A 26,524-nucleotide genomic window follows, 5' to 3' on the forward strand; every position below is an offset into this window, starting at 1 on the left:
TATATATATATATATATATATATATATATATATATATATATATATATATATATATATATATATATATATATATATATATATATATATATATATATATATATATATATATATATATATATATATATATATATATATATGCATACATATACATGTAATTTTTATTGCTCTGTATGACTCCTTCGGATTTAGCGCTTAACTTTATTATTAGTATGTAAGTTAATAATAATAATAATAATAATAATAATAATAATAATAATAATAATAATGGTATTAGATGGGTGAACATAGACAACCAGTATAAGGAAACACGTCCAATGTTTCTACCCTCGCCAGGAATCGAACCCGGAACCTCACCGCGTGAAGCGAGAGCTTTAGCCTGAAATTGCATAACCAGGTAGCTTTCTGTATAGTATTATGCCACTGTTGTGAGCTATGGTCTGTATAAGTTGTACCATGTACTTGTAGAAATAAAGATTATTATTACTTATTAACATTATTATTATTACTATTATTATCATCATCATCATCCTCTTTATTATTATAGTTATCATTATTTTTATCAACATCATCATCATTATTATAATTACCATTATTTCCCCTTAAGAGTAAAACATGTCGTACAGCAGTGTAAAACATATCGTACAGGAGAGTGGGTGTGTCTTCAGTGCTCAGCATGTACACAGCAACCCCAGCACTCCAGGTGACTATATTTCCTTCATTAACACCTCTTGCACCTACTAACAGCACCTAACACCTAGTTAGCTATCAAGAGTGTTCACCCAGCATAGTGTGTGACCCTGTTAGGTCGCCTAAGAATAATTTAGTAGGCAGAAAACTTAGTTTATAAGAGTGAGTCTGGTCCGCCTACACGCACTAGGCTGACACCAGCCACAGTAACTTTAAGTGTCAAGTTTGTGATGGTAAGTTTGTAATGGTAAGTCTGTGATGGTAAGTCTGTAATGGTAAGTCTGTAATGGTAAGTCTGTAATGGTAAGTCTGTAATGGTAAGTCTGTAATGGTAAGTCTGTAATGGTAAGTCTGTAATGGTAAGTCTGTAATGGTAAGTCTGTAATGGTCTGTAATGGTAAGTCTGTAATGGTAAGTCTGTAATGGTAAGTCTGTAATGGTAAGTCTGTAATGGTAAGTCTGTAATGGTAAGTCTGTAATGGTAAGTCTGTAATGGTAAGTCTGTAATGGTAAGTCTGTAATGGTAAGTCTGTAATGGTAAGTTTGTGATGGTAAGTTTATTTGGGCACAGGTATACCTAAGTACAATTATCATAGTGAATATTACCTGGAAAGTTTATAAGTAGGTTTATAAGTAAGGTTTATTAAGTAGGTTTATAAGTAATTAGGTTTATAAATAAGTAGGTTTGTAAGTAAGAAGGTTTATAAATAGGTTATAAGGTTTATAAGTAAGAAGGTTTATAAATAGGTTATAAGGTTTATAAGTAGCATTATCAATAAAAGTCGGACAAAGTGACTTATTTCCACGAGTCCTGTAGCCAATTATTTAAACCTTAAAAATTAAATACTTATTAAAGTATTTCAATGAGATTCTGGTGTATTTTGTATTTTATGCATCATTGTTTGTGAGATATTCTGTATTTGTGAAGATATTTTACAAACTTTGGTATTTATTAAATAAATTGGGTATTTAATATATTGTAGAAATGTGGTATTTTATGCTACTTTCACGAATATATTTTAATTTAGTAAGTTTTAGATTATCTTGTTTGTCAGATCCCCTCAGGGAAGGTTCCTTGATGTTGGTGAGGGGCTCTTGATTTAGGGAATTGGATCTGTGCTCCAGTTCCCCGAATTAATAAGCCTGAATGCCTTCCACATCCCCCTCCCCCAGGCGCTGTATAATCCTACGGGTTTAGAGCTTCCCCTTGATTATAATAATAATAATAATAATAATAATAATAATTGTTTGTCAGATTTATAATAAATGAAAGTATTATTAGTGTAAATAACAGTTAAAAATTTAATTAGCGCTGACTGGGTAATTTCAAGACTGATGATGAATCTTAATCATATGAGATTTTTAGGACTTTCAAGGGAGAAGTGCTAAACCCATGAGGGTCATGCAGTGCCTGAGAAATAGTGGCATTAAGCAGGTTTGATCTGAGGAAGGGGAGGATACCTCTAATTTCTCAGATCAAGAACCCTTCACCAAGAACAAGGACAACTGTAAAGGAAAGACACGTGTAAGACGATGTAAAATATCTTTATGTATCTATATTAATAAATGTAACTAATAATTATTCAAGTATGTTCTTATTTACTAGGGACGTTCCCTGATGTCGGGAATAACGGCTTTTGTTCCAAGGAATTGAAGGTAGCAATTTTTTCCCCTCGAGTCTAACAGATTGCCTCCCATAATCCCCCCTTCCAGGCTCTATATGGGCCCTTAGAGTTTAGCACTCCCCTTGAATGTAATAGTAATAATTTCATTATTGGAACGCTAAACTCATAGGGGTTGATAGAATGTCAGGTACATTCGATCCAAGGAAAGGGAGGGTAGCTCAACGGAAAACTCAGTTTTTTTGGGGTTATCCTGGGTAATTTACACAATTACTTACGTGTACCTGCACCTAAATAGTTATTAAAATCCCTTCACCGGCATGAAGGCGCCTGCCATGGATGTGTTGGCTTCAAGACATATCCAGTTACAAGTCTTGAGACACAAACCTGCTACACGACTTTTCTAGCCGACATTCCTTCATTGGGTAAAATATTGATGTTACAGTATGAGATCTCTTGCAACAGTAAAAAAATGACTAAGATCAAAGTGGAAATAAGTCACTTGACTTTTTTTTTTTTTGGGGGGGGGGATTATCCTAGGTTATTTACACATATGGTACTATACAAAACAACCACTCTGAAAGAATAGAGAAATTCCAAGCGCTTTCGTGACTACTCGCATTATCAAGGAACTATGAAAGTGAAGCATCCTATGTATAATTACAGTTACATAGATTATCATACATATCAGCATATGCAATAAGATCACAGTAAACAGGTGATTTCAGAATATGCAAAACAACCACTCTGAAAGAATAGAGAAATTCCAAGCGCTTTCGTGACTACTCACATCATCAAGGAACTATGTTCCTTGATAATGTGAGTAGTCACGAAAGCGCTTGGAATTTCTCTATTCTTTCAGAGTGGTTGTTTTGCATATCAGCATATGTGTAAAGAACCTGGGGTAACCCAAAAAAAAGTCAGTGACTTATTTCCATTGATAATTTGTGTAAAGGACCCCATTGGAAATAAGTCACTGTCTGACTTTTTTGGGTTATCCCAGGTTCTTTACACACACATGCTATGTATGATGATCTATGTAACTGTATTTATGTATACCTGAATAAACTTACTGCATTTGTGTGCATGTACCAAAATAAACTTGCTAAGGTGCATGTTCAACAGTTGGGTATATTATTGAAACGTGTCGCCTATGCTGTAAGTTTCATCAGTCATATACTGAGGAGAATGAATGTATTGTAGGCAGTAGGAATGGTAGCGTAATTAATGATGTAATCAGTCCATTAATCTTGGTTAGTTTAGTTTAATATATTATGCACCCCATACCCATCCTGTGGGCGGTAGTCCATAGATTACAGAGGTACATAATAGGTCAAGGGACTTGACCCCTAAGTTATGATAGCTGAGCTAGTTACAAAGGTATTGAACTCCAGGTAGATCTGGTCACAATCATGGCAAGTTACAAAGGTAATCTTGGAAAAAATGTAATGTATAAATTACATTAGACAACCTAAAAAGAATTTAGCATTTGGGGCCTTTGTGATACCTAATAACCTTTAATATTAGATACAGTAAAATAAATTAAGTGTATCGTATTAATATAATTAAAGTATACGATCCTGTATAATTGAACCCTTGAAGAAGGAAGCCTTGATGTCGGTGAAGGCTTCTGATCCAAAGAATTGGAGTTGTTCTTGTATGAAATTGTTTAAAGTATTTTTTTGTAAATTTAAAGTCCGTATAAGTTGTAAGTTTATTTAGGTACAGCTACACAGTTACGCAAATTATTATTATTGTAGTAAAATTGTAAATTACTTAGAATAACCCAAAAAAGTATGTGATTTTTTTCCATTAGGGTCCTTGTAAAATTAATTATTATTATTATTATTATTATTATTATTATTATTATTATTATTATTATTATTATTATTATTATTATTATTATTATTATTATTATTATTATTATTATTATTATTATTATTATTATTATTATTATTATTATTATTATTATTATTATTATTATTAAAGTCTGAGTGCTGGCAGCGGATAGCCTCCAAATATTGAACCGCGCTGCCAGACGTGTCGTGTTCGTTTATTTATTTGATTATTTTGCTGTGGTTAGATGTACGTTTTTATATGTTTATGTAACTTATGAAGTTCTAACCTTTGAATTGGTGCTACTCAAGTGCCCTGCAAATAATCTTAAACTTTATTATTCCGGCTGCCTGGCAAACGGGTAAACTTGATCCGGCTGCCTGGCAAACAGGTTCATCATGTTAGATTTTTTACAATTGTCTTGCATAGTAACGTGTAAATTATGTACCTAGGATAACACGATATAATCAGGGGGTTCCTTTCGTGAAACAGTATGAAGGTTTCCGTTGGCGATACGAGGAAGAGGATGAGAAACCTCAAAGAGGTCGGGAATAATACTGGTGTGAGGCTTCCTCTTCTCTCAGCAACATGAGCGGTTTATCAAGATAAATATAGTCTGTGTGAAGGAAGGAAGGAAGGTGGTGGTGGTGGAGGAGGAGGAGGTTGTGGAGGAGGAGGTTGTGGAGGAGGAGGTTGTGGAGGAGGAGGTTGTGGAGGAGGAGGTTGTGGAGGAGGAGGTTGTGGAGGAGGAGGTTGTGGAGGAGGAGGTTGTGGAGGAGGAGGTTGTGGAGGAGGAGGTTGTGGAGGAGGAGGTTGTGGAGGAGGAGGTTGTGGAGGAGGAGGTTGTGGAGGAGGAGGTTGTGGAGGAGGAGGTTGTGGAGGAGGAGGTTGTGGAGGAGGAGGTTGTGGAGGAGGAGGTTGTGGAGGAGGAGGTTGTGGAGGAGGAGGTTGTGGAGGAGGAGGTTGTGGAGGAGGAGGTTGTGGAGGAGGAGGTTGTGGAGGAGGAGGTTGTGGAGGAGGAGGTTGTGGAGGAGGAGGTTGTGGAGGAGGAGGTTGTGGAGGAGGAGGTTGTGGAGGAGGAGGTTGTGGAGGAGGAGGTTGTGGAGGAGGAGGTTGTGGAGGAGGAGGTTGTGGCGGAGGAGGTGGTGGAGGAGGAGGTGGTAGGGGAGGAGGTGGTAGGGGAGGAGGTTATGGAGGGAGGTGGTGGTTATGGAGGAGGAGGAGAAAGTTGTGGAGGAGGTGGTGGTGGTGGTGGTGGAGGACTGAAAGAGGAGATGGAGGGGAGGAGAGAAGAGAAGAGGAGATGGAGGAGGTTAGGGAAAATGAGGACTGAGAGAGCTGGGATTAAGGGGGGGGGGGGGAGGAGAACAGAAGTAGGAGGGCCACGAGAGAGCTTATGTACCTGGAGTACCTGGAGTTTACCTGGAGAGAGTTCCGGGGGTCAACGCCCCCGCGGCCCGGTCTGTGACCAGGCCTCCTGGTGGATCAGAGCCTGATCAACCAGGCTGTTGCTGTTGGCTGCACGCAAACCAACGTACGAGCCACAGCCCGGCTGGTCAGGAACCGACTTTAGGTGCTTGTCCAGTGCCAGCTTGAAGACTGCCAGGGGTCTGTTGGTAATCCCCCTTATGTATGCTGGGAGGCAGTTGAACAGTCTCGGGCCCCTGACACTTATTGTATGGTCTCTTAACGTGCTAGTGACACCCCTGCTTTTCATTGGGGGGATGTTGCATTCTCTGCCAAGTCTTTTGCTTTCATAGTGAGTGATTTTCGTGTGCAAGTTCGGTACTAGTCCCTCTAGGATTTTCCAGGAGTATATAATCATGTATCTCTCCCTCCTGCGTTCCAGGGAATACAGTTTTAGGAACCTCAAGCGCTCCCAGTAATTGAGGTGTTTTATCTCCATTATGCGCGCAGTGAAGGTTCTCTGTACATTTTCTAGGTCAGCAATTTCACCTGCCTTGAAAGGTGCTGTTAGAGTGCAGCAATATTCCAGCCTAGATAGAACAAGTGACCTGAAGAGTGTCATCATGGGCTTGGCCTCCCTAGTTTTGAAGGTTCTCATTATCCATCCTGTCATTTTTCTAGCAGATGCAATTGATACAATTTTATGTTATGGTACAGTTTTTCTATTTATATATTTATTTATTTTATTATTAATTTGGACATGATACATAGATGTACAAAGAAATACAGTGGTTAAGTGTAACATGCCAAAAGCCCCTTGTATGCAAAGCATTATGGGCAGGCTTAAAATTAACTTAAGATTAACTAAGCAGAGATAATCAGTGGTAAAAATTATAGTAAAGAAATAACAATTAATCACAAATGAGTATTTCAAAGACAGGTCATATGGTCATTTACTGAGTTGCTGAGCATTCAATAGAATGGAGTATTCTGTTAGGTAATGTAATTCAAAAAAAAGTTTGATAGGGTCACAGGTTAAACATTTATGAGATACATTTATTCAGTATTTATTTAGTTATGGGTGAGTAAGTGATTTTTAAGAAGAGACTTGAATTTATAAACATAGTGTTTCTTTTATATTCACAGGTAATGAATTCCAGATTTTTGGGCCTTTTATGTGCATTGAGTTTTTGCATAGCGTGAGATGGACACGAGGAACATCAAAGAGTGATCTGTGCCAAAGTGCAACATTGTATCTCAATTAACTCGTTTATACACACTTTCTATAGCACATTAGTAACAGTATTGTATTCAAAATTTTATTACTAATTCATGAATATCAGTTTATGTACAGTATTTTAGCATTTAGCAACTATCATAATCGCACACTCACCAGCCATTCATTTCTCATTAATTGAACATGGTAAGTTTTTATTATCATTAACTTTGTATAGGTCTTTATATTCAGTTAAAATGCAATTTTTCCTCTTTTTAGCATCATGTGCGAGCAATGTCAACACTGGGAAGAAGAGCCCTGGGTCACTTGACAGGAAGATCATTGGCAGCATCCGGTTATATTCCTGCAATTTCTGCTTCTTCCCTTTTGTTGCATAATCATCAAATTCACACCACCGCATCAGTGCTAGATAAGAAGAAAGACAAAATCCAACAACTCGCTATAGCTAAACGAATACTGTCTCCAGAAGTTCAAAAGGCGGCAGCAAAAGTTGCTGGATGGAAGGATGCATGGGATGCTGAGACGAGCTCGGTCAGTGCAGATGTAGCATTCTCTGCAGTGCAAGGCTCGAAGGGTAATGTAAGTTCCACTTCGAAGGGTAACGCTGGTTCCACTTCGAAGGGTAACGCTGGTTCCACTTCGAAGGGTAACGCTGGTTCCCCTTCGAAGGGTAATGCTGGTTCCACATCGAAGGGTGAAACAGGCTCCCAATCAACTGTCAAACCTTCCAAAACTGATACTCTTGATTCTCTAGAAGCTAAAAAGCCTGTAGGGATTCAAGGTGCAACTCTGAAAGATGTTATCCATGCTGAACCAGACATAATAAGACCAGTGGCTGAAGTATCATCATCGTCGTCGTCTTCGTCTGATTCTGATGGAGTTCATACAGAAGAAAAATTTGTGTCCGCCACAGGGACACCAACACCTAGAATATCCGCTGAAGCTGTGACAGCAAAATCGTCTACTGAAACTTCAACAGGAGAGCTAGCTGCAAAAGATGTAACTGTTAAATGGACTGCAGCACCTGAACTGGTTGCTGAAGGTTCAGCAGCCAAACCAGTTGCATTTGCCAGAGGCATTCCTGAAGCTGCAGCTGCCAAAGTCACCCCTGAAATTGCAACTGCCAAAGCTGCCCCTGAAGCTACAGCTGCCAAAGCTGCCCCTGAAGCTGCAGCTTCCAAAGCCACCCCTGAAGCTGCAGCTGCCAAAGCCACCCCTGAAACTTCAGCTGCCAAATCTGTTCCTGAAGCTGCCAAGGCTGCCCCTGAAGCAGCAGCCACCAAAGCCGTCCCTGAAGCTGCAGCTTCCAAAGCCGTCCCTGAAGCCGCAGCTTCCAAAGCCACCCCTGAAGCTGCAACTGCTAGATCTGTTTCTGAAGCTGCAGCTGCCAAATCTGTTTCTGAAGCTGCAGCTGCCAAATCTGTTTCTGAAGCTGCAGCTGCCAAATCTGTTTCTGAAGCTGCAGCTGCCAAATCTGTTTCTGAAGCTGCAGCTGCCAAATCTGTTTCTGAAGCTGCAGACACTAAAGCTGTACCTGAAGCAGCAGCCCCCAGGACCATCCCTGAAGCAGCAGCTCCCAGGACCATCCCTGAAACAGCAGCCCCCAGGACCGTCCCTGAAGCAGCCCACAGGACCGTCCCTGAAGCAGTAGCTCCCAGGACCGTCTGTGAAGAAGCAGCCGCTTCCAAAGTGGTCCCTGAAGCAGCCGCTGCCAAAGCGGTCCCTGAAGCAGCCACTGCCAAAGCCGTCCCTGAAGCAGCAGCCGCCGCCAAAGCCTTCCCTGAAGCAGCAGCCACCAAAGCCATCCCTGAAGCAGCCGCCGCCAAAGCCGTCCCTGAAACAGCAGCCGCCAAAACTGTCCCTGAAGCAGCAGCCACCAAAGCCGTCCCTGAAGCAGCAGCCGCCAAAGCCGTCCCTGAAGCAGCAGCCGCCAAAGCCGTCCCTGAAGCAGCAGCCGCCAAAGCCATCCCTGAAGCAGCAGCCACCAAAGCCATCCCTGAAGCAGCAGCCACCAAAGCCATCCCTGAAGCAGCAGCCACCAAAACCGTCCCTGAAGCAGCAGCCGCCAAAGCCGTCCCTGAAGCAGCAGCCGCCAAAGCCGTCCCTGAAGCAGCAGCCGCCAAAGCCGTCCCTGAAGCAGCAGCCGCCAAAGCCGTCCCTGAAGCAGCAGCCGCCAAAGCCATCCCTGAAGCAGCAGCAGCCAAAGCAGTCTCAGAAGCAGCAGCCGCCAAAGCCGTCCCCGAAGCAGCAGCCGCCAAAGCCGTCCCACAAGCAGCAGCCGCCAAAGCCGTCCCACAAGCAGCAGCCGCCGCCAAAGCCGTCCCACAAGCAACAGCCGCCAAAGCCGTCCCAGAAGCAACAGACACCAAACCAGCTGTGGATCAGAACCAGACCCCACTTGTGAAACGTGTCTACAATTCATTGATAAAGCAGTATGTCCCATTATTGAAACAACCAGAAGATTCTCCTGGTAAAGCTGCACCAGAACCTCTTGCTAAAACAGTGCTGAAGACTCTTGAAGCAGAACCAAGAAATATTGCTGAAACCACAGTTGGTGTAGAAGCTGAACATTCTGCTGGTGATCCTCGTTCAGTAGCAGCAGTTGCTGCTGTAGCTCCTGCAACAACCACTCAAGGTGAATTTGCATTGCTTTTGTGATTCTTTTCTGTTTCTGCATTACAATGAGAAACTGTACAGGAGGGCCACTCTTATACGGCAGGTTAGGTTCCAGGCTACTGCTGTAAAAGTGAAGCATAATTTTTTTTCACTTTCAAATGCATATAAAAGCCTGATAACATTATCATATATTAAATGATCAAAGTTAGGCCTAAAAAGTGCATATACAGTACACATACATTACTTATCTTAAAATATTTTCATCTTTAGCTGATAGTGGTGAATATATTTATTGTAGGAAGTCTGAATAAATGAAGAATTGGTATATGTAATTGAAAACTGCTACATTAGCAAAACTCCGTAAAGTGAAGTGCTGTCAAGTGGGATCTGCCTATACTATCTTGAATGCTTATCTTCACTGTTACCTTCTAAATTATCCTCAATGTATGTGTGCTTATAAATTTTTGTTTCAGTTGATTCGACCTCATCCGTGGGAAACATCATAGCAGTTATTGGTGCTGTAGTAGATGTACAGTTTAAGGGAACACTTCCTCCAATCCTTAATGCTCTTGAAGTTCCAAACAGACAGCCTCGCCTCGTTCTGGAAGTGGCTCAGCACCTTGGTAAGCTCTAGGTAATGAAAGCCTGGTCTGGCCCTACGCTAGGTACTGAGAGTCAACACTTTCCGAAGCCAGTCATAGGTAAATTACAGATAACTTCTTTTGGACATTTCTTTTACTAATCTTCCTTCACTTCCACACAGACACTCAATACATCAGCACCAGCTCCCTAGTCTAGAAATTGTCCAGTGTAGATGCTAACAGTCACTGGAAAAGTTACTGCATATGAACTCCTCCCTCCTCTTTATTGAAGAAATCTTTACTTTTTTAACACTGGCTGTCTCCCACTTAGATAGGGTTTTTACCTGCCATATTAACAAACTGGCATATACAGGTGCTCCTCAACTTACGATATATCAACTTTGCCATGGTATGAAAGCATTTACTTTGGAGATGAAATTTAAAATGATTACCCAGCATGAAGGTGAGAAAGTCAGCAACTTGTATTTATTAATTTTTTTTCAATATTGGTATTTATAGTAATTATTTATTTCTAGGTAGTAGGTTGGTAAACAGCAACCACCCAGGGAGGTACTACCGTCCTCCCAAGTGAGTTTAAAATGAAAGCCTGTAATTGTTTTACATGATGGTAGGATTGCTGGTGTCTTTTGTCTGTCTCATAAATATGCAAGATTTCAGGTATGTCTTGCTACTTCTACTTACACTTAGGTCACGCTACACATACACATACAAGCATATATATACACACCCCTCTGGGTTTTCTTCTATTTTCTTTCTAATTCTTGTTCTTTTTTATTTCCTCTTATCTCCATGGAGAAGTGGAACAGAATTCTTCCTCTGTAAGCCATGCGTGTTGTAAGAGGCGACTAAAATGCCGGGAGCAAGGGGCTAGTAACCCCTTCTCCCGTACAAATTACTAAATTTAAAATGAGAAACTTTTGTTTTTCTTTTTGGGCCACCCTGCCTTGGTGGGATACGGCCGGTTTGTTGAAAGAAGAATGATTTATTTACTCATTCAGTGACAGTAGTTATTTATATTTACTTATTTATCATATACATGTATTCATATTCATCTTGGAATATTTTCGACTTATGATGGTTTCATCAGACCGTAACCCTGTTGTAAGTCTAGGAGCACCTGTACTGCATTTAAATCTTAGACTACGATTGTGTTATTACTTACCCACTTATTGTTCTTGTCCAGTAGAGAATTTCATAGCTTGGTTTATGTGCAGCATATCTTTGTTGATACAGTTGTTGAAAGTTTCAGCGATTGATTTAATTATATAGTACTACAGACATTTTAACTTTTAACTGCTGTGCTGATTTTGCAGGAGGAAACACAGTGCGGACTATTGCCATGGATGGCACTGAAGGTCTTGTCCGTGGACAGTCAGTGACTGACACAGGAGGACCCATCTCCATCCCAGTGGGACCAGCGACCTTGGGCAGGATCATTAATGTCATTGGTAGGCAAAAATAGTCTTTTGCTAGTCTGAAGTTTTGGGGGGTTTTGTAGGTCTATTTTACAAAATTCACCACCAGGATCTGCATATAACAATAATATATCTGTTGCAGTTGTATTAATGTATAAGAGTCTGTGAGTAAACATGAATAAAGAATAAGGATTTTATTTCTTTGCAAAGTTTACAATGTGTAATTACAATTTTGATTTGTTAAGATCAGTACAAAGAAAGCCACTATCATGCCAGGGCATTTGAAATACTGTATATATCTTTGTCAATTATCTACTGGTAGACAAAATTAGAGGTAACTAGATGGTAGCCAGTTAATGAGTGGAACAAACTACCTAGTAGGGTTATTGAAGCTAAAACCTTGGGGAGCTTCATATATAGGCTAGATAAATACAAGAGTGAGAGGGGTTAGATTTGAGTGGGACTTGCTCTTGAGTTAATAGGGTTATTAAAGCTATTCTTTGGACAACATTGATAATGGGTTGGGTGAATATTTTTTAGTGGGTTTGGGTTTATGAAAGGCCTGCCAAGTATAGGCCAGTAGGCCTGCTGCAGTGTCCCTCCTCTCTTGTGTTGATGTGTTTTTGGAGTCATTACTTGTGGAGTTGGCACTTGCAGCAACAGTGATTGAAAGTTTTTTCTGTGTGTATATTCAATATACATAGATATACATATATAGAATAGGAGGGGTTTGGGATATTGGCAGTTTGGAGGGGTATGTAATATATGCTTCTAAACTGTTGTATCTGGGTGCCTCTGCAAAGACAGTGATTTTGTGTGAGTGAGGTGAAAGTGTTGAATAATGAAAGTATTTTTTTGGGTGGGGATTTTTTCTTTTTGGGTCACCCTGCCTTTGTGGGAGACAGCTGACTTGTTGAAAAAAAAAATCAGTATACCCAATATTTAATATATTCATATTCAGTATACTTTTCCTTGTGAATATTATTTCAAAAGTAAATTATTGTTTATATTTTTTAAATTTTATTTTTAACAGGAGAACCAATTGATGAACGAGGTCCTCTTCACACAAGCGAGCGCGCAGCCATTCATGCCAATGCTCCCAAGTTTGAGGATATGAGCGTTGAGCAGGAGATCTTGGTCACCGGAATAAAGGTTGTTGACATGCTGGCACCGTACTCCAAAGGTGGAAAAATAGGTAAAAATAATCTCTTGTTTTGATAGTGTTCAAAAACATTTATTTTATTTTTTTTATTATTATTATTATTAACACATCGGCTGATTCCCACCAAGGCAGGGTGGCCTGAAAAAGAACAACTTTCATCATCATTCACTCCATCACTGTCTTGCCAGAGAGGTGCTTTACACTACAGTTATAAAACTGCAACATTAACACCCCTCCTTCAGAGTGTAGACACTGTACTTCCATCTCCAGGACTCAAGTCCGGCCTGCCGGTTTCCCTGAATCCCTTCGTAAATGTTACTTTGCTCACACTCCAACAGCACGTCTAGTATTAAAAACCACTTGTCTCCATTCACTTCTATCAAATACGCTCGTGCACGCTTGCTGGAAGTCCAAAACAAAAACATTTGAAATGGTAAATCTTCGATATAACAGACTAATAGGGGATTCACCAACTCTTCATTAAATAGGAATATTTTTAAAAAATTTGCAGAAAAAGCACTAATTGATCTACTGTATACCTAATATGGTGCTGTACACACACAGTTTACAGATTGTTGTTAACACTGGCTGTCTCTCGCCAAGGCAGGGTGACCCGGAAAAGTAACGCTTGTACAGAAATTCATACTATCACTGTCTTACCAGAGGCACATAGATACTACAGACCGCAAATATCACCACCCCTTGTTGAGAGTGCAGGCACTGTCTTCTCACATCCAGGACTTGAGTCCAATACTCCTTAATATTTAAAGAAAAGTACATTTTATCCAGTGGATTTCATCTTGTTTTTCAGAAATGTGTTAAACTGAGATTCGTTATGTCAAGTTTTAATTCTTAATACGTAATCATGTCTTGGCCATGAATGTAAGATATTAATTAGGCTGTGTTGTTAATTTTATCTTCAGGCAATTTTTCTTTGTATATAATATGCATTAGCCAGTAAGTAGGTACCTGGGTATTAGCTGAATGGTGTGGGTGGTATCCTGGAGGTGGTAATGTACCTTAGATAGGGCTGGGGCTTTGAAATGAGCTGAGGTAGGATGATAATAATAATAATATCTTTATTTACTACAAGTACATGTACAATGTACATGTACATGTTACAAAGCAGAAGTGTTATAAGAAGAGCAGAGTATATGGAGAGTAAAAGAAAGGTAAAGAGAGTGGTGAGAGAGTGCAAAAGGAGAGCAGATGAAAGAGTGGGAGAGGCACTGTCAAGAAATTTTAATGAAAATAAGAAAAATTTTGGAGTGAGTTAAACAAGTTAAGAAAGCCTAGGGAAAGTATGGATTTGTCAGTTAAAAACAGAGTAGGGGAGTTAGTAGATGGGGAGAGGGAGGTATTAGGTAGATGGCGAGAATATTTTGAGGAACTTTTAAATGTTGAGGAAGAAAGGAAGGCGGTAATTTCATGCACTGGCCAGGGAGGTATACCATCTTTTAGGAGTGAAGAAGAGCAGAATGTAAGTGTGGTGGAGGTATGTGAGGCATTACGTAGAATGAAAGGGGGTAAAGCAGCTGGAACTGATAGGATCATGATAGAAATGTTAAAAGCAGGGAGGGATATAGTGTTGGAGTGGTTGGTACTTTTGTTTAATAAATGTATGAAAGAGGGGAAGGTACCTAGGGATTGGCGGAGAGCATGTATATTCCCTTTATATAAAGGGAAAAGGGACAAAAGAGATTGTAAAAATTATAGAGGAATAAATTTACTGAGTATACCAGGAAAAGTATACGGTAGGGTTATAATTGAAAGAATTAGAGGTAAGACAGACTGTAGAATTGCGGATGAGCAAGGAGGCTTCAGAGTGGGTAGGGGATGTGTAGATCAAGTGTTTACATTGAAGCATATATGTGAACAGTATTTAGATAAAGGTAGGGAAGTTTTTATTGCATTTATGGATTTAGGAAAGGCATATGATAGTGGATAGAGGAGCAATGTGGCAGATGTTGCAAGTATATGGAATAGGTGGTAAGTTACTAAATGCTGTAAAGAGCTTTTATGAGGATAGTGAGGCTCAGGTTAGGGTATGTAGAAGAGAGGGAGAATACTTCCCGGTAAAAGTAGGTCTATGACAGGGATGTGTAATGTCACCATGGTTAATATATTTATAGATGGGGTTGTAAAAGAAGTAAATGCTAGGGTGTTCGGGAGAGGGGTGGGATTAAATTATGGGGAATCAAATTCAAAATGGGAATGGCAGTTACTTTCTGCTGATGATACTGTGCTTATGGGAGATTCTAAAGAAAAATTGCAAAGGTTAGTGGATGAGTTTGAGAATGTGTGTAAAGGTAGAAAGTTGAAAGTGAACATAGAAAAGAGTAAGGTGATGAGGGTATCAAATGATTTAGATAAAGAAAAATTGGATATCAAATTGGGGAGGAGGAGTATGGAAGAAGTGAATGTTTTCAGATACTTGGGAGTTGGTGTCGGCGGATGGATTTATGAAGGATGAGGTTAATCATAGAATTGATGAGGGGAAAAAAGGTGAGTGGTGCATTGAGGTATATGTGGAGTCAAAAAACGTTATCTATGGAGGCAAAGAAGGGAATGTATGAAAGTATAGTAGTACCAACACTCTTATATGGATGTGAAGCTTGGGTGGTAAATGCAGCAGCGAGGAGATGGTTGGAGGCAGTGGAGATGTCCTGTCTAAGGGCAATGTGTGGTGTAAATGTTATGCAGAAAATTCGGAGTGTGGAAATTAGAAGGTGTGGAGTTAATAAAAACATTAGTCAGAGGGCTGAAGAGGGGTTGTTGAGGTGGTTTGGTCATTTAGAGAGAATGGATCAAAGTAGAATGACATGGAAAGCATATAAATCTATAGAGGAAGGAAGGAGGGGTAGGGGTCGTCCTCAAAAGGGTTGGAAAGAGGGGGTAAAGGAGGTTTTGTGGGCGAGGGGCTTGGACTTCCAGCAAGCGTGCATGAGCGTGTTAGATAGGAGTGAATGGAGACGAATGATATGTGGGACCTGACGATCTGTTGGAGTGTGAGCAGGGTAATATTTAGTGAAGGGATTCAGGGAAACCGGTTATTTTCATATAGTCGGACTTGAGTCCTGGAAATGGGAAGTACAATGCCTGCACTTTAAAGGAGGGGTTTGGGACATTGGCAGTTTGGAGGGATATGTTGTGTATCTTTATACATATATGCTTCTAAGCTGTTGTATTCTGAGCACCTCTGCAAAAGCAGTGATAATGTGTGAGTGTGGTGAAAGTGTTGAATGATGATGAAAGTATTTTCTTTTTGGGGATTTTCTTTCTTTTTTTGGGTCACCCTGCCTCGGTGGGAGATGACCGACTTGTTGAAAAAAAAAAAAAAAAAATGTAAAAGGTATACAGGCCTAGCTGACATTAATGATATACTACTGTATAGAAAGCCACTTGTTATGCTGAGCATTTCAGGCAAATTAGGTCAGTTTTGTCCCAGGATGCAACCCACACCAGTCCACTAACACCCAGGCACCCATTTTAAACTGATGGGTGAAGAGGGACAGTGACAGCAGGTGTCTTATGGAAACACGTCCCTAATGTTTTCCGGCCGTACCGGAGGAAATTCGAACCCTGGACCTCAGTGTGTGAGCCGAGTCTGCTAGTGATCGAGCTACGGGATGCCTCATAGCCTGTAAAATTGATCGTTTAAAAAAAAGTATGCTTATATAGCCCAGCCTCTTTGATCAGTACATGCCAGAACCTAGAGCATTCCAGAATTAGCATAGTTCTGGAATTTGTACACACAAAAAATACAGAACACAAAAAGAAAATTACTTGTAGTTCTCTTGCAAAGCATTAATTTCATGTACATTAAGCAGAATCTATGGGGGGGGGGAATATACTGGAAATACATTTTTTTTTTTAACAAATCGGCCATCTCCCACAGAGCCAGGGTGACCCTAACAAGAAGAAACAATCACTCGCTCCATCACTGTCTTGCCAGAGGGGCATCGATAGTACAGTTCAAAACTGCAGATATATAGACGCATTAGTTGTGCATGGGAAGTACATATCTGAGCATGATATAATGCAAGAGAGGTTGCTAATCACAATGCTGATTTACTTATTTTTTTTCATCATCGTTGTTTTGCAGTACACGTTGTGCACTTAATCTTAAAATCAATTTTTCTTGTACGTGTGCCTTGTCAAAGTTCATCGAAGGTTACCACAGTGTGGGGATAAAGCGGGTCTCACAGCTAGTGCTCTTTCTTAAAAATTTAAATAACTAATAATATTTTTTATGAAATCTTTGTATACAAAGCCTGCTTTGCTTTATGCCATGGGGAAGTGGAGAAGAAGCCTTCCTCCATAAGCCCTGTGTGTCATAAGAAATGACTAAAATGCCAGGAGCAAGGGGATAGTAACCCCTTCTCCTGTATAAATTATTAAATGCAGGGGGGTCACCCTGCCTGGGTGGGAGATGACTGATGTGTTAAAAAAAAAATTCCCAAATTTGGTTTGTTGTTTGGGATTTGCTAAGACTGTAAGAGGTAGCAAAAATTATGTGGTCTTTTACTTTGTGGATCAAGTTGCTCTGAATGACACTGTCAATTTTGTGATCTGCAGGATTGTTTGGCGGGGCTGGTGTGGGTAAGACTGTACTTATTATGGAACTTATCAACAATGTGGCCAAAGCTCATGGTGGCTACTCAGTGTTTGCTGGAGTTGGCGAGAGAACACGAGAGGGCAATGATCTTTATCACGAAATGATTGAGTCTGGTGTCATTTCTCTCACCGATGAGACTTCTAAGGTAAGAAACAAATTGCATCAGTGTCGTGTAGATAAACATGAATACTCTAGGTCCCATCATATACGGGTATGGCAGATAGGGGTTCATAAGTTTTTGAACTCAATAATAATAATTATTGGTAGACAGCAACCACCCAGGGAAGTACTACCGTCCTGCCAGATGACTGTGAAACAAAAACCTGTAACTGTTTTGCATGATGGTAGGATTGCTGGTTTCCTTTTCTGTCTCATAAACACGCTAGATAACAGGGATATCTTGCTACTCCTACTTACACTTTGGTCACACTTCACAGACACGCACATGCATATATATATACATACATCTAGGTTTTTCTCCTTTTTCTAAATAGCTCTTGTTCTTTTTTATTTCTTCTATTGTCCATGGGGAAGTGGAAAAGAATCTTTCCTCCGTAAGCCATGCGTGTCGTATGAGGCGACTAAAATGCCGGGAGCAATGGGCTAGTAACCCCTTCTCCTGTATACATTTACTAAAAAAGAGAAGAAGAAAAACTTTATAAAACTGGGATGCTTAAATGTGCGTGGATGTAGTGCGGATGACAAGAAACAGATGATTGCTGATGTTATGAATGAAAAGAAGTTGGATGTCCTGGCTCTAAGCGAAACAAAGCTGAAGGGGGTAGGAGAGTTTCAGTGGGGGGAAATAAATGGGATTAAATCTGGAGTATCTGAGAGAGTTAGAGCAAAGGAAGGGGTAGCAGTAATGTTAAATGATCAGTTATGGAAGGAGAAAAGAGAATATGAATGTGTAAATTCAAGAATTATGTGGATTAAAGTAAAGGTTGGATGCGAGAAGTGGGTCATAATAAGCGTGTATGCACCTGGAGAAGAGAGGAATGCAGAGGAGAGAGAGAGATTTTGGGAGATGTTAAGTGAATGTATAGGAGCCTTTGAACCAAGTGAGAGAGTAATTGTGGTAGGGGACCTGAATGCTAAAGTAGGAGAAACTTTTAGAGAGGGTGTGGTAGGTAAGTTTGGGGTGCCAGGTGTAAATGATAATGGGAGCCCTTTGATTGAACTTTGTATAGAAAGGGGTTTAGTTATAGGTAATACATATTTTAAGAAAAAAAGGATAAATAAGTATACACGATATGATGTAGGGCGAAATGACAGTAGTTTGTTGGATTATGTATTGGTAGATAAAAGACTGTTGAGTAGACTTCAGGATGTACATGTTTATAGAGGGGCCACAGATATATCAGATCACTTTCTAGTTGTAGCTACACTGAGAGTAAAAGGTAGATGGGATACAAGGAGAATAGAAGCATCAGGGAAGAGAGAGGTGAAGGTTTATAAACTAAAAGAGGAGGCAGTTAGGGTAAGATATAAACAGCTATTGGAGGATAGATGGGCTAATGAGAGCATAGGCAATGGGGTCGAAGAGGTATGGGGTAGGTTTAAAAATGTAGTGTTAGTGTTCAGCAGAAGTTTGTGGTTACAGGAAAGTGGGTGCAGGAGGGAAGAGGAGCGATTGGTGGAATGATGATGTAAAGAGAGTAGTAAGGGAGAAAAAGTTAGCATATGAGAAGTTTTTACAAAGTAGAAGTGATGCAAGGAGGGAAGAGTATATGGAGAAAAAGAGAGAGGTTAAGAGAGTGGTGAAGCAATGTAAAAAGAGAGCAAATGAGAGAGTGGGTGAGATGTTATCAACAAATTTTGTTGAAAATAAGAAAAAGTTTTGGAGTGAGATTAACAAGTTAAGAAAGCCTAGAGAACAAATGGATTTGTCAGTTAAAAATAGGAGAGGAGAGTTATTAAATGGAGAGTTAGAGGTATTGGGAAGATGGAGGGAATATTTTGAGGAATTGTTAAATGTTGATGAAGATAGGGAAGCTGTGATTTCGTGTATAGGGCAAGGAGGAATAACATCTTGTAGGAGTGAGGAAGAGCCAGTTGTGAGTGTGAGGGAAGTTCGTGAGGCAGTAGGTAAAATGAAAGGGGGTAAGGCAGCCGGGATTGATGGGATAAAGATAGAAATGTTAAAAGCAGGTGGGGATATAGTTTTGGAGTGGTTGGTGCAATTATTTAATAAATGTATGGAAGAGGGTAAGGTACCTAGTGATTGGCAGAGAGCATGCATAGTTCCTTTGTATAAAGGCAAAGGGGATAAAAGAGAGTGCAAAAATTATAGGGGGATAAGTCTGTTGAGTGTACCTGGTAAAGTGTATGGTAGAGTTATAATTGAAAGAATTAAGAGTAAGACGGAGAATAGGATAGCAGATGAACAAGGAGGCTTTAGGAAAGGTAGGGGGTGTGTGGACCAGGTGTTTACAGTGAAACATATAAGTGAACAGTATTTAGATAAGGCTAAAGAGGTCTTTGTGGCATTTATGGATTTGGAAAAGGCGTATGACAGGGTGGATAGGGGGGCAATGTGACAGATGTTGCAAGTGTATGGTGTAGGAGGTAGGTTACTGAAAGCAGTGAAGAGTTTTTATGAGGATAGTGAGGCTCAAGTTAGAGTATGTAGGAAAGAGGGAAATTTTTTCCCAGTAAAAGTAGGCCTTAGACAAGGATGTGTGATGTCACCGTGGTTGTTTAATATATTTATAGATGGGGTTGTAAGAGAAGTAAATGCGAGGGTCTTGGCAAGAGGCGTGGAGTTAAAAGATAAAGAATCACACACAAAGTGGGAGTTGTCACAGCTGCTCTTTGCTGATGACACTGTGCTTTTGGGAGATTCTGAAGAGAAGCTGCAGAAATTGGTGGATGAATTTGGTAGGGTGTGCAAAAGAAGAAAATTAAAGGTGAATACAGGAAAGAGTAAGGTTATGAGGATAACAAAAAGATTAGGTGATGAAAGATTGAATATCAGATTGGAGGGAGAGAGTATGGAGGAGGTGAATGTATTCAGATATTTGGGAGTGGACGTGTCAGCGGATGGGTCTATGAAAGATGAGGTGAATCATAGAATTGATGAGGGAAAAAGAGTGAGTGGTGCACTTAGGAGTCTGTGGAGACAAAGAACTTTGTCCTTAGAGGCAAAGAGGGGAATGTATGAGAGTATAGTTTTACCAACGCTCTTATATGGGTGTGAAGCGTGGGTGATGAATGTTGCAGCGAGGAGAAGGCTGGAGGCAGTGGAGATGTCATGTCTGAGGGCAATGTGTGGTGTGAATATAATGCAGAGAATTCGTAGTTTGGAAGTTAGGAAGAGGTGCGGGATTACCAAAACTGTTGTCCAGAGGGCTGAGGAAGGGTTGTTGAGGTGGTTCGGACATGTAGAGAGAATGGAGCGAAACAGAATGACTTCAAGAGTGTATCAGTCTGTAGTGGAAGGAAGGCGGGGTAGGGGTCGGCCTAGGAAGGGTTGGAGGGAGGGGGTAAAGGAGGTTTTGTGTGCGAGGGGCTTGGACTTCCAGCAGGCATGCGTGAGCGTGTTTGATAGGAGTGAATGGAGACAAATGGTTTTTAATACTTGACGTGCTGTTGGAGTGTGAGCAAAGTAACATTTATGAAGGGATTCAGGGAAACCGGCAGGCCGGACTTGAGTCCTGGAGATGGGAAGTACAGTGCCTGCACTCTGAAGGAGGGGTGTTAATGTTGCAGTTTAAAAACTGTAGTGTAAAGCACCCTTCTGGCAAGACAGTGATGGAGTGAATGATGGTGAAAGTTTTTCTTTTTCGGGCCACCCTGCCTTGGTGGGAATCGGCCAGTGTGATAATAAAAAAAAAAATAATAATAATAATAATAATAATTATTTCTTTACGCTATACAAATAATGTAGTTTAAATGAAATAGAATATTGGTAAGTACGAAAGAAAGCCACTAATTTGCATATTGTTCCAATCACAATACTGTGACTGGAACAATACACAAATAACCTGCATATAAGAACTCGTGACAGTGTTTCAGTCTGACTTGGACCATTAACTAGTCACAGGAACACAAAGGTTGGGAGCCAATATGTATAGGAAAGGAGGGTTCCTGTTATCTGCATTTATGAGTAAATGTTAGGTACCCCACATATTAAGGAGTTACCAGGAACATAATTATTAATCTTCTTTCAACGCACTGGGCGCATCCTACCGAAGCAGGGTGGCCCAAAAAGAAAAACGAGAGTTTCTCTTTTTAAATTTAGTAATACATACAGGAGAAGGGGTTACTAGCCCCTTGCTCCCAGCATTTTAGTCACCTCTTATGACATGCATGGCTTATGGAGGAAGAATTCTGTTCCACTTCTCCATGGAGAAAATATAATTGTATAGAGTATGTGTATATAAAGAAGTGGAGAAGAAGCCTTACTGTGTAAGCCATGCGTGTCATAAGAGGCGACTAAAATACATACTGGGAGCAAGCAGTTACTAACCCCTTCTCCTGTATAAATTACTAAATGAAAAACTTTTGTTTCTTCTTTTTCAGATCACCCTGCCTCATTGGGAGACGACCACTGTGTTAAAAATGATATGGAGTTCATAAGTGCTGATCCCTAAATTTTATAACTTAATTCTCCTTAACATATTACTACAAGAAAGTGTTTTCCCCCAATAATGCAGTATCCACTTTACAGGTAGCTCTGGTGTATGGTCAGATGAATGAGCCGCCGGGTGCTCGTGCTCGTGTAGCTCTCACGGGACTTACAGTTGCCGAGTATTTCCGAGATAAGGAGGGTCAAGATGTACTCTTCTTCATTGATAATATTTTCAGGTATGGTAATATGCATGATGGTTGCAATTATTTTTTCAAAGGAACGTTGCTTTTGGCGATGAAAAATTGGACTTCAGGAAATGTCAGGAATGTGTTTTAAATTTTTACATTTTATGTATGTAAATAAAATTTCATCCATTTACAGTACAGTAACTGTATTTTTGTTACTGGGTGTATGACCTGCTCCAGGTACCATGATGTAAAAATGTTGGTAGAAGTACCAACAACGTATTAGGTAAAAGGAAACGTGCAAGTAATGCACCGTTTTATTGCGGCAACGTTTCACTCTTCAGGAGTTTTGTCAAGCCGTTATGGCTTGACAAAACTCCTGGAGATCAAAACGTTGCCACAGTAAAATGTCACATTAGTTGCAAGTGTGTCCATTTACCTAACAGGTACTACCATGATGGGCAACTAACAGGAATTTTGTTCTAGTTAAGTTGTTATTCAACAGGTTTACCCAGGCTGGCTCTGAGGTGTCTGCTCTGTTAGGTCGCATACCCTCAGCTGTGGGTTACCAGCCAACACTAGCCACTGACATGGGCAACATGCAAGAAAGAATTACTACTACAAAGCAAGGATCTATTACTTCAGTCCAGGTGAGAGGCTTCATTAAGCACAGTAGGAAATGTTTCACTTTCCAAAAGGTAATATATTTCCCCACTGATTATTTTCTGAATATCAAAGAAACTGGTACTAGTTTGCCCATTCTTTGGATCAAGCCTGATTGTCCCATACCCCAGGCACTGAATAACCATTAGGGGTTAGTGCTTCCCCATGATTATATAATACTAAATTTATTTATTTATTTTATTTATTTATTTGTCTTTGCAAATAGTACATTGAGATTTTGTATTTACAATAATGGGTTGCAATGCAAAGAGAGCCTCTATTATGCTTAGGCATTATGGGCCGACTTAACATTATTGGCTTACAGACTACTTAACACTAAGAATTATGTCATAGCTGTACAGTAGAATATTAATTATATCATAGTTGTACAGTAGATTATTAATTATTAATAATAATACAGGAGGGGCCCTGCATATACATCATCCTCTTTTCGGTGTTCCACATTTTCATTGGCTTTCAGTTGAGCCATTTTTCATTATTTTCGATGCTTTTACCGCTGTTTTCGCACAACAGTTGCATAAGGGAAGAAACAACTGGCACCATATTTTAAGGTAACTATTGTCCCCCCCCCCCCAAAGTCGGCCGTCTCCCACCGAGGCAGGGTGACTGTTGTATGTAATGTATATTTATTTTACATTTTTATAATTTTTATCTTTTATTTTTTTGTTTTAGCTGTCTTGAGAACTTAATATATGATAGTGTAAACGTGTTATCGGGTGTTATAGACACATTTGATAATGGAAAAAAACGGTCTTTTACACCCACCTGTGATTTTTCACTTACCATACAGGGTTGCGAACTTAAGATTCGTACAAACAGGGTCCACCTGTACCTCATTGTTTAATCGAGGAGATTTACATATCGCTTCCACTGATTTATAATTGTGTACTTGGTATTTTATTTGCACCATAAAAAATATACTTTCCTTGGTTTACAATAAAGTTTTTTTGTTTCAGGCTATTTATGTGCCCGCTGATGACTTAACTGATCCTGCACCAGCAACCACGTTTGCACATCTTGATGCTACAACCGTGCTCTCCCGGGGTATAGCCGAGCTGGGCATCTATCCTGCTGTTGACCCTTTGGATTCTTCTTCTAGAATTATGGACCCAAACATCATTGGTATCGAGCATTACTCCACTGCTCGAGGTGTTCAAAAAATTCTTCAGGTATCTATAATAATAATAATAATAATAATAATAATAATAATAATAACAGCCATACCGGGAGCATGGGGCCAGTAACCCCTTCTCCTGTATACATTACTAAAGTTAAAAAGAGAAACTTTTGTTTTTCTTTTTGGGCTACCCTGCTTCAGTGGGATACAGCTGGTTTGTAGAAAGAATAATAATTTTATTTCTGCAAGATACATATATGGTTTTTACAAAGTTAGATGACATTTAATGTTGCAGTATACATATATGGAAAGCTCTTATCTATGCGCAGTATTCTTTTACACAAGTAATGATTAAATTGCCAACGTGAGTTTGTGTGTGTGATTATCTAATGTGTATTAAAAACTGACAAAGGTGTGTAACACATGCAGTACAGGCTTCCCATTGCTTTATGCAGATTTACCATTATGCCACATCCTGTACCGTAGGGAAAAACTAAAAATTTGAATTTGAATGAGCAAAGTAAATCTGCCTAAGGCCTGAATTGCAACTACTGCATAAAATCTGGGACGCTTGAAGATGTAGACTTATACGGGTAGATAAGATAAATTTACAAAAAGAAATTATTAAAATTTTATAGAATAATTCAAGATTAGAAGGTTATACAGTTTAACGGATAGCTTTTAAATGTCTTGGAAAAAATATGAAAGTTGTAGAATAAAGGATTTCCTAGAGCTTTAGATTTTAGTAATTTTTTTTTAACTGTTCTGTTGCAGGATTATAAATCACTACAAGATATTATTGCTATTTTGGGCATGGATGAACTCTCCGAGGAAGATAAATTAACTGTAGCAAGAGCACGGAAAGTGCAGAAATTTTTGTCTCAGCCGTTCCAAGTTGCTGAAGTTTTCACAGGATACGAAGGGAAGTTTGTCTCTCTAGAAAAGACAATTAAGGTGAGGAAAAAGCATAGAGTTGAGACTTAGAAGTTGAAATATTTTACAAAAGCTTTAAGAAGTGTCACTGCAGTCATTCAAATTCAGAAAATTTCAGCATGATACAATGTTTGTAGAGATGGGTGACATTTAAGTGTGCATGCAGAGAGTTCCTTAGTATACAGAGCATTTCGGGCAAATTTAAGCCTATCTTAAGCCTAATAAGGCAATAACTAGTTGATTGCTTATACAGTGGACCCCCGCATACCGTTGGCATCACATAACGATTAATCCGCATACCGCTTGCTTTAATCGCAAAAATTTTGCCTCGCATACCGCTTAAAAACCCGCTCACCGCTGTTCGTCCGAGACGCGTCCAATGTGCGCCTTAGCCAGCCTCACATGTTCCGCCGGTGGCATTGTTTACCAGCCAGCCTCCGCGGTAGCATCCAAGCATACATTCGTAACATTTCGTATTATTACAGTGTTTTTGGTGATTTTATCTGGAAAATAAGTGACCATGGGCCCCAAGAAAGCTTCTAGTGCCAACCCTACAGCAATAAGGGTGAGAATTACTATAGAGATGAAGAAAAAGATCATTGATAAGTATGAAAGTGGAGTGCGTGTCTCCGAGCTGGCCAGGTTGTATAATAAACCCCAATCAACCATTGCTACTATTGGTGGTACAGCTGCTGCTGCTGCTGCACTGTCAGCTGCTGCTGCTGCTGCTGTAGCATCGTCTACTGCTGCTGTAGCATCGTCTGCTGCTGCTGTAGCATCGTCTGCTGCTGCTGTAGCATCGTCTGCTGCTGCTGTAGCATCGTCTGCTGCTGCTGTAGCATCGTCTGCTGCTGCTGTAGCATCGTCTGCTGCTGCTGTAGCATCGTCTGCTGCTGCTGTAGCATCGTCTGCTGCTGCTGTAGCATCGTCTGCTGCTGCTGTAGCATCGTCTGCTGCTGCTGTAGCATCGTCTGCTGCTGCTGTAGCATCGTCTGCTGCTGCTGTAGCATCGTCTGCTGCTGCTGTAGCATCGTCTGCTGCTGCTGTAGCATCGTCTGCTGCTGCTGTAGCATCGTCTGCTGCTGCTGTAGCATCGTCTGCTGCTGCTGTAGCATCGTCTGCTGCTGCTGTAGCATCGTCTGCTGCTGCTGTAGCATCGTCTGCTGCTGCTGTAGCATCGTCTGCTGCTGCTGTAGCATCGTCTGCTGCTGCTGTAGCATCGTCTGCTGCTGCTGTAGCATCGTCTGCTGCTGCTGTAGCATCGTCTGCTGCTGCTGTAGCATCGTCTGCTGCTGCTGTAGCATCGTCTGCTGCTGCTGTAGCATCGTCTGCTGCTGCTGTAGCATCGTCTGCTGCTGCTGTAGCATCGTCTGCTGCTGCTGTAGCATCGTCTGCTGCTGCTGTAGCATCGTCTGCTGCTGCTGTAGCATCGTCTGCTGCTGCTGTAGCATCGTCTGCTGCTGCTGTAGCATCGTCTGCTGCTGCTGTAGCATCGTCTGCTGCTGCTGTAGCATCGTCTGCTGCTGCTGTAGCATCGTCTGCTGCTGCTGTAGCATCGTCTGCTGCTGCTGTAGCATCGTCTGCTGCTGCTGTAGCACTGTCAGCTGCTGCTGCTGCTGTAGCATCGTCTGCTGCTGCTGTAGCACTGTCTGCTGCTGCTGTAGCACTGTCTGCTGCTGCTGCTGTAGCATCGTCTGCTGCTGCTGTAGCATCGTCTGCTGCTGCTGTAGCATCGTCTGCTGCTGCTGTAGCACTGTCAGCTGCTGCTGCTGCTGCTGCTGCTGTAGCACTGTTGTTGGTGTGGCTTATTGAGAATACCAAGAAACAATT

At 40.6% G+C, this 26,524-nt stretch overlaps 1 protein-coding gene across 3 annotated transcripts in view; it reads left to right on the top strand.

The window, feature by feature from the left end:
- The first annotated feature begins 614 nt into the window (after nucleotides 1-614).
- Nucleotides 615-26,524, top strand: part of LOC128687069 (uncharacterized) — a 31,246-nt gene continuing 5,336 nt past the window's right edge. The window contains exons 1-10 of one of the 3 annotated variants that reach the window (XM_070082694.1): nucleotides 615-700; nucleotides 7,048-9,424; nucleotides 9,879-10,028; nucleotides 11,321-11,455; nucleotides 12,456-12,617; nucleotides 17,163-17,347; nucleotides 21,875-22,011; nucleotides 22,466-22,610; nucleotides 23,601-23,813; nucleotides 24,536-24,715. In XM_070082694.1, the coding sequence (XP_069938795.1) occupies nucleotides 674-700; nucleotides 7,048-9,424; nucleotides 9,879-10,028; nucleotides 11,321-11,455; nucleotides 12,456-12,617; nucleotides 17,163-17,347; nucleotides 21,875-22,011; nucleotides 22,466-22,610; nucleotides 23,601-23,813; nucleotides 24,536-24,715 (3,711 nt within the window). In that variant the 5' untranslated portion in view covers nucleotides 615-673. Of the gene's footprint in view, nucleotides 701-727; nucleotides 935-7,047; nucleotides 9,425-9,878; nucleotides 10,029-11,320; nucleotides 11,456-12,455; nucleotides 12,618-17,162; nucleotides 17,348-21,874; nucleotides 22,012-22,465; nucleotides 22,611-23,600; nucleotides 23,814-24,535; nucleotides 24,716-26,524 lie in introns of those variants that run through there. The other 2 variants (XM_070082697.1, XM_070082695.1) reach the window with 2 other exon arrangements.

Source organism: Cherax quadricarinatus, chromosome 7, assembly GCF_038502225.1.
Source record: "Cherax quadricarinatus isolate ZL_2023a chromosome 7, ASM3850222v1, whole genome shotgun sequence".
In the NCBI taxonomy this organism is placed as follows: Eukaryota; Metazoa; Arthropoda; class Malacostraca; order Decapoda; family Parastacidae; genus Cherax; species Cherax quadricarinatus.